At 43.2% G+C, this 8370-nt stretch overlaps 1 protein-coding gene across 1 annotated transcript in view; it reads right to left on the reverse strand.

Annotated features, from left to right (window-relative positions):
• Window positions 1-1086: 1086 nt before the first annotated feature.
• The window catches only part of DDO (D-aspartate oxidase), a 24688-nt gene continuing 17404 nt past the window's right edge, over window positions 1087-8370 (reverse strand). The window contains exon 5 of the mRNA XM_015410515.1: window positions 1087-1654. Coding sequence (XP_015266001.1) covers window positions 1087-1654 — 568 coding nt within the window. The remainder of the gene's footprint in view (window positions 1655-8370) is intronic.

An 8370-nucleotide genomic window follows, 5' to 3' on the forward strand; every position in this document is an offset into this window, starting at 1 on the left:
AAGAATTGCATAGCTGGTCTGAGCTTCAACTATCTTAGTTCAGTAGGATAGCAAGTATAAAATATTACGTTACACCACCAAAGTCTTTCTGTTTGATTCCATTTTCGATCCCAATGACAATCCTGGCACAGGACACAACCTATGTCCATTTGACAGAATAATAAAAAAGTAGATTTCAGCAGCCATTTTGCACAGGAAGAAAAGTGATGGAGGAGCTCTGTGTAGGAATGTACACCAGGAAAAACAAAATAGGTATTTTTCATATCTGGGTATTGGGGTTAGGGCAAGAAGATATAAAAATAGTGGTATTATTAAGCTCTTGTAGAAATTAATCAAACAATATCAAAATGGAATAATTCCACAATGAACATGTGGGTACAAAATATCCAAATCATTCAATGAAAATCCATATCACATATACAAGACATACACAAAGTATGATTACACAAATATTTGATGAGGATGATTATATGAGAAGATTTCCAATGAACGATCAGATGCAAACGGTTCCAAAGGAAGACTCTTCTAATGAGGGTGCTAGCTAAAGTCTATCTCGTTTCACTGTAAAGCTTTATCAAAGTAGAACCAGTGCTGTTCTTTGCTGTATCAACAAACAGGAGTGCTTGATATGGAATTACCCAAATAATTCAAAACTTCACAGATAGTTCAGTACTTCATAAATGACATAGCTCAATATTTTACAAACCTTACTATCCACATGAGTTAAATAATCAACTCATGTGGATACTAAGGTTTATAACACATTGAGCTATGCCATTTATGAAGATGTTGTTCACTCATTTGGGTTTAACCCTTAACGATGACAATACGCAGCAGCAGCTCACATCTATGAATGAGCTATTACAGATTAAACAATACAAATAAAGCTTCCCACCTTGCCCCACAGCCCTACACAACAGCAGCAGTTTTCACCATCATCTGATGGTCAGCAAGTCTTGAATAATCAAATTATATATATGAGCTTGTAAGGCCTACAACCCTCGTCCTGACTTTATAATTTCAGAACACTCTAATTCAATTAGGTTCCTAATTACAACGAGAAAGAAAGAGTGATTCCCTTGGAGTTTATAGTTTTGCCTTACAGCTGGACATTTCCAGTGCGGCAACATACTCTTTAATCAGCCAAGTTGCCTCTCTGGCCGTACCTTGATGCACTGAAAAGCCACCACTGCTATGGCCATAATTGTGAATGACTGGTAGCTTCTCACTGCCTCGAACTAACACCTCTTTCTGCAGTCTGACCGCTGACCTGGTCGGCCTCAGGCCTACCTTTACTTTTACATCCCGAGCTGCATGAAGTGAAGGTTCAAGAGCACAACATCGACTAAGGATGCCTTTGCTGGTATTGGGATCAGGGGACAGGTTCCAGTTGTCTTTTTGCCTTGTCCCACCTAAAGTTATATCATGTACCCCTGGATAGATGTATGTTAATCCACTGCCATCACGAATGAAGTGTCTGATCCAAGGGGCATGAACTTTGAGAACTTGGCCTCTGATGGGGTGTATCTCCTGGTCATTCATGAGCTTCCGAGAGCCAAGACCAGAGCAGTTCACTATGATGTCATAGTCACTGTGCAGTTCCCACATGTCTTCAATTTTTCTAGCATGCACATGGCCTCCATTTTCTTTCAACCTGCAAAGGAAATACCAAACCACAGTAATGACCTGTTAATGTGAATTATCTTTTCAATTAGAGTCCGAAGTGTTTTTAAATAGTTGATAAACTCACAAATATGCCATCAGGATGTCCACAACAGAGATTCCTTGAATTAACACATGTACATGAGGCTGCCTTATACTGCATGATCCATCAAGATCAGTATTGTCAACTCAGGCTGGCAGTGGCTATCCAGGGTCTCAGTCAGAGGTCTTGCACATCACCTACAACCTGATCCTTACTAGAGATGCCAGGGATTGAACTTGGGACCTTCTGCATGCTAAGCAGATGCTCTATTACTGAGCCACAGCCCCTTAGAGTCAGATACATATTTCAGCTTCCAGTTTGGTCACCAAACTGCTGTGTATTTCATTCCCAGAGTCCAGTTAGTGAAATGAAAATCAAAAAGCACAGATTTTTTCAAAAGAACAATGCCTTTCTTGAAACAGAAATCTATCTGTATAAAAATTTTCCAGGCACTGCTCCAAGTGCTGGTTCTTACCTTTAATGTTCTAAAAGTTCTGGCACTGGAAGTAACTGAAGGACCACCTAGTCTTTTATGAGTTTGACCAGTGTGATGTAGTTTTAGAATGACACACTATGTCCTGGTCTGACTCTTCTGTCAACTTGAACCTTAACTGAGTGACCCTCAGGCCAGTTACTCTTTTTCAACTTAACGTACCTCATAGGACTGTTGTCAGAAAATGAAGTTGATCATCCTGAGCTCCTTGGGTTGATAGACTGATAGATTATTCAAGCTCTGTGTGCTCCCTCTCCCCACCCCCTCAAATTTGGAGATGACAGAGGCCAGATATAGGACTCTTCTGTTAAGCTGTCTCTGGGCAAAAACAGAGGGAACAACCTTGGTCCTATTTTATCTATATGGTCCTGGACCAGGTAGAGGCTGGGACTTGGAGAGACACCCTCTCAAAAATGACTTCAGCAAATAAGCGGCCAGGATGAGGCAAATTTCCCTTAGGAGGACATCCTGTGAGCAGGCTAAAATAAATTACAGTGGTTCTGACTTTCAGCAAATTACCATTTAGTTGGTCCTCAATTTTTTTTTAATTATCATCATCATCATCATCATCATCATTATTATTATTTATTACATTTATAAATCACCCAACCCTGCAAGCAGGCTCTGGGCGATTTGCAACCTTAAAAGCAATTAAAATATAATTAGTATAAAATTATTACAGTGCACTAATAAATCAATCAGTCCAGATGGCGATATAAACCCATTTTGCTGGCTACAGTGCTGTCTGCGCAGCAGGGCAAGGAAGGGGATGTGGGGGCCATAGGATAAAAAAGGAAGGTACAACTAAAAGCCTGGCAGAACATCTCTGCCTTATAGGCCCTATAGAACTATATAAGATCCCGGAGGTCCCTGATATTGTTCGGCAGAGCGTTCCACCAGATTGGGGCCACAACCAAAAAGGCCCTGGCCCTAGGTTAAGGACAGCCGGACCTCCCTAGGGCCAGGGATCACCAGGAAATTGTTATCAGCTGATCTCAGTGTTCTTCTGGGGACATATTGGAGGAGGCAGTCCTATAATTTGTTTGTACTCTACCAGAGCATTCTTACATTTTTTTAAAAAAGTGAGGCTGTAGTAGATAAAACACATTAGTAGTCCATATGAATACACTCTCAGCTGCAACAAATTACCATCAAATTAATTGTATTCACAGCATTGGGCTAAAGGAAGTGCAAAAAAAAAAAAAAGCACACGAGACACACTCTCAGTACCAATCCATACCCTTGACCCATGTCCAATTTTGTGCCATGCTTTATACGACACCACTAGAGTGTATTTGACAATACTGCCAGTATTGCTGATGCTGCTCTCTCTGCTGTGCAATGTTCTGGGCTCAATTATGAACCAACAGTAATGCTTCCAGTTGTGACATGCACAGAGCAGCACTCCATCCTTTTTTGTTACAGAGGTGGCTCATGAGTTACAGTCAAAGTGTTTATTACCAAGTTCATTTGTTTGTTTTTGACTTGAGTACCATAAGTAGTACTTGGGACTGTAAGTTACACATTTAATGGACATTCTTTAAGATCCCTGTGGTGGAAAATATCTGAATTGCTGATTTCCACAGCTTGGGCCCCATCCTGCAAAGCCATCTGTCAGCACAACCACTTCTTTCAGTGGGGTTTCTACCAATGCGTCACTCTGAGGATCAGGGTGTTCCACTGGGAAATTACAAGAGCGTGAAATAGAAATGAGGAGCATCAGAGGCCTCTGCACAGGCAGTCTGACAGGTACTAAATGGATTCCTCAGTTTAGTTGAGCTCTAGCACCGTTTTCAGTATTGTTTAAGACATGAAACATGACAGGGCCTGTGTTCAGTGTTCCCTCTAAGCTGAGTTAGTGTGAGCTAGATCACAGTTTTTTAGCTTCCAGCCCACACACTTTTGTCTTAGCTCAGGAAGGATGGCTCCAGAGCAAACTAATTTATACAGTAGCCAAATCGCTCGCTCACAACTTTAATGCCAGTAGCTCACAAAGTAGAATTTTTGCTCACAAGACTCCACAGCTTAGAGGGAACATTGCCTGTGTTCCCTTCAGAAAGCTCTTCTGTTGGAGAGCACTGGAGGAATAAAGAGCATTTAGTCTAGGATTACTCTAAAGCAATAAATGTTAGCCCATGGTTTTAGCAGCTAAATTTCATTACCTATCTTTCATTAAACTTTGCATTACATCATTTAGATTGCAACATTTCAGTGAAATTTGTCTCCCAAACGCATAATGCTGTGCTGACCTGGATGGCTCCAGCTAGCCCTATTTCATCATAGCATCAGATCTTAGACGCTAACTAGGATCAGCCCTGGTTAGTACTTGGATGAGAGACCACCAAGGAAGTCCAGGGGTGCCATGTAGAAGCAGGCAATGGCAAGCCACCTCTGCTCATCTCTTGCCTTGAATACCTTACAGTTGGCTGCGACTTGACAGCATTTTCTGCCATCAGCTCATAACGCTAGAAGATGGCATCAGCCATTTAAGCTATGCTCAAGGTTACTGACACTACTAAACATGAAAAAACATATGTAATTCTCTACCACAAGATGCAGTAAGGGCTACTAGCTTAGATTGCTTTGAAAAAATATTAGACAAACTTGTGGAGGATATGTTTGTTAACCACAACAGCTAAAGAGAAACTCCATTTACTGAAGTAGTGTACCTTGCAATATCAGGTGCTGGAGGCAAACAGCAGGAGACTGCCATCACCTCCATGACCAGAAACATCTGAGTGGTTGCTTTTGGAAACCATGCTGGGCTAGAGAGACTTCCATCTAATCCAACAAGACAGTTTTTATGTTATAGTTATGTTTTTATGGATTCAGAGCTGGACCCTACAAATGTGTTCTGCTGGCCGCAGAACCTTCTAAAACAGGCCTCTTCTACCACAGCAGGACCAGCCAAAAGCTGCTTGCACTGGAGGAAGGCTCTGCAACCCCAGAACAGATTCAGATGATACAACCCTATAGGTGCAAGCAGAATGTTTACTGCATAAAAAGTCCAGAAATGCAGATAAAATCTGAACACAGCCAAAAAGACATCTAGAAAGGTAGTTTTACACATTTTTAGTTAAGTAATCATAACAGAAATTATGGCACTCCTTTTGCTTGGAAAATATTTTCATCTGCCAGGTCAGATTCAAACACGCCTGAGGTTCAGGATTTGGACTAAACACACCTTGAAAACCCAATACCATGATCCAACATGGGATGTATAGGGTTAGATCTTACAAACCAACAGTGTTTGTGGAGGCAGTTCTTCCCTCCTCCTTCCTCCAGCAGCCTGCTGTGACCTCTGAGAAGCTAATTCTGGAGGCTGTGGGTGCTTTATGGACAAAATGCTACATAGCATGGGGGGTGCGGTAAAGAGGGTGAACTGGGTGCAACTATTGCTGTTGCACAAGTGGAAAAGTCTCTGCTGCTGAGCTTCCTCAACCAGAAGGGGGGGCCCTATTCCACCTGATTCTCCCTCCTCACTGCAGCCCCTCATTCTGCCCAGCATTTTATCCATAAGGCAGCCCCAATTGCACACTTTTTAGGGGTCTAAAGGATCTACTGGAAGAAGGCAGAGGAGATCCACTTCCACAAGTGCACTTGTAAGATCTAACCCACTATCAGTGAGCGTGCTACCCTAAAAATATGGTAATGCTTCAGCCTATAACAGTCTCACATAACTGACTTTAAATCAGCTTAATTGTCATGAATTTCATTCAAGGAATTTGAGAATTGTTGCTCCGTAAGGTACTAAAAAGCACTATACAAAAACTTCCATTCTAAAGGGGAAGCTGTGTTTTAGGAATTTTATTGATTTATTTATTACTTATACCCCACTTTTCTGCCCTCATCAGGGCCATCAAGGTAGCTAGCAGATTAAAAACATATATAATAAAAAGATGTCTTTAAAAATAATTAAAACCGAACAAGAACATCATTAAAACAACTAAAACCAAGCTGAAACACATACAAAAACATTAAAACATTTAAAACATGGGGGGGGGGAGGAAGGATCACTGGGGGAACAGCAAATGAAATAAATAAGTGTTCACCTGTTGGCGAAAGATGACAGCGTCAAGAGACAAATGAGACTCTCTGAGGAGAGTGTTCCAGAGTTTCGGAGCTATGCCAACTCTCTCAAGTTGCCACCCGCCTAATTTTTGAAGGCAAGGGCACCCAAAGTTGGGCCTCGGAAGATGAAAATATTGGTCAGGTAGGTTTGTGAGGGAGTAGGTGGTCCTTCAAGTACGCTTGGAAACAGACTGGGAGCCAGTGTAAATGGGCCAAAACTAGAGTGATATGATCCCCAGGACCCACTCCAGTCAACATCCTGACTGCAGCATTTTGCACCAATGGAAGTTTCTAAACATTTTTCAAGGACAGACCCACACAGAGCAGAAATCTAATCTGGTTGTAACTGGGGCATGCACCACAGTGACCAGATCTTTTCTGCCCAGGAAAGGCCACAGCTGGCTAACTAGTCAGCTTTTTTTTAATTATTATTTGTCTCTTCTTTCCTACTCTTGATCGGTCATTGTCTGCTAAAACAACCCAAAATCTCCAGATGACCTCACCCGGATGTTTTGTGTAGATGCTGAAAAGCGTAAGGGTAGGGCTGCCAGGTGAGGCTGACAAGCCGGCAGGGATCTTACCAGGAGGCTCTAGGAGAGGGGAGGGAAGAAGCATGATTGAACTCTGAAGTGAGTTCTGAGTGAGCTGGCTGTCACGTTTAAAAGGATCACGTTCTTTTTAAACGACTTCCCGTCATTGAAAATAACAGAGAATGGGGGCACCTTCTTTTGGGGATCATAGAATTGGGCTCCCTGGTCCAATCTTTTTTAAACATGGGATTTTTTTTGAGGAGTGGCACCAGCAGCTATGCTGAAAATTTGGTGCCTCTGCCTCAAAAAACAGCCTCCCCCGATTGATTCTCCATTATACCCTATGGGGACCGGTCTCCAAAGGGTATAATGGAGTGCCCTGCGGCCATTCCCCCCCACTGCTTTCTGATAGACCTGAAGTGGGGGAAGGGTTCCAAAATGAGGGCTCCCCTGCCCCCAACTGAGGACTGGAAACCCTACATAAAGGGCAATATGGAGCCTCGCAGGACCTAACAGGCCAAAAGCCAAGGTGCTGAGCAGCAGTCCCCCAGCACCACCAGGAAGGACCAGAACCACTGCAAAATGGTGACTCCCAGTCCTGGCCTGAAAAGGCAGTCCAGAAGGATACCATGATCAATGGTTCTGAAAGCCACCAAGAGTCATGGTGTGAAGGTGTTGGATCCCCAAGCATCGAGAATAAATCCACGTTTTCAAGGAAAGCAAAATTTATTTCAAAGCGTTGAAGACATACTCAAACACGTTCTTTGTTAGAACTGGGGATACACAGGTAGGGCGAGCATAATAAAGGAAATTCAAACAGATACATATCCAATGAATAATATTCCCGCTGGCGGGCTAATGAAACGGTTGCGCGCCCAGTCCATGGGAACCAGGCAGAACATCAGACAAAACACAGGTGCAGTTCTCATGAGATAGCAATAGGCAAGCATTACAGCATCTTCTCCCACACACATCCAGCGGGCTAATGAAACGGTTGCGCGCCCAGTCCATGGGAACCAGGCAGAACATCAGACAAAACACAGGTGCAGTTCTCATGAGATAGCAATAGGCAAGCATTACAGCATCTTCTCCCCCACACATCCACCAGTAGTTATCTTATGCATTCCAGCACAGAAGCAGGATAGTAAAAACAAGCTGGGTGCAACAGGGTAAGGATATGTACACAGAGGTCACAGAAAACAGAATGGCAGCTTGCTGACATACTGCCCCCCTTAAAATACATCTAAAACACACCTCCCGGGTCGGGCGGGAGATCTCCCGGGCTGGGCGGGAGACCTCCCGGTTTGTCCGGGAACCTCTTGTGGAAACTACGGATCAGGTAAGGGGCCCGAATATCCCCTTCTTCCACCCATTCGCGGTGCTGGGGACCGAAATCAACCCATTCGATAAGGTACCAGAGTTTACCACGTTTCAATTTACAATCAAGGATATCAGCGATCTCAAAATGTTCATCCCCTTCCAAAATGACAGGTGGAGGAGGAGTAACTGATGGTCTCCAGGGAGACAGGCCAGGATCCTTCTTCAACAGGCTCATGTGAAAAACGGAATGC

Source organism: Gekko japonicus, unplaced genomic scaffold (assembly GCF_001447785.1).
Source record: "Gekko japonicus isolate JY-2015 unplaced genomic scaffold, Gekko_japonicus_V1.1 scaffold2512, whole genome shotgun sequence".
Classification (NCBI taxonomy): domain Eukaryota; kingdom Metazoa; phylum Chordata; class Lepidosauria; order Squamata; family Gekkonidae; genus Gekko; species Gekko japonicus.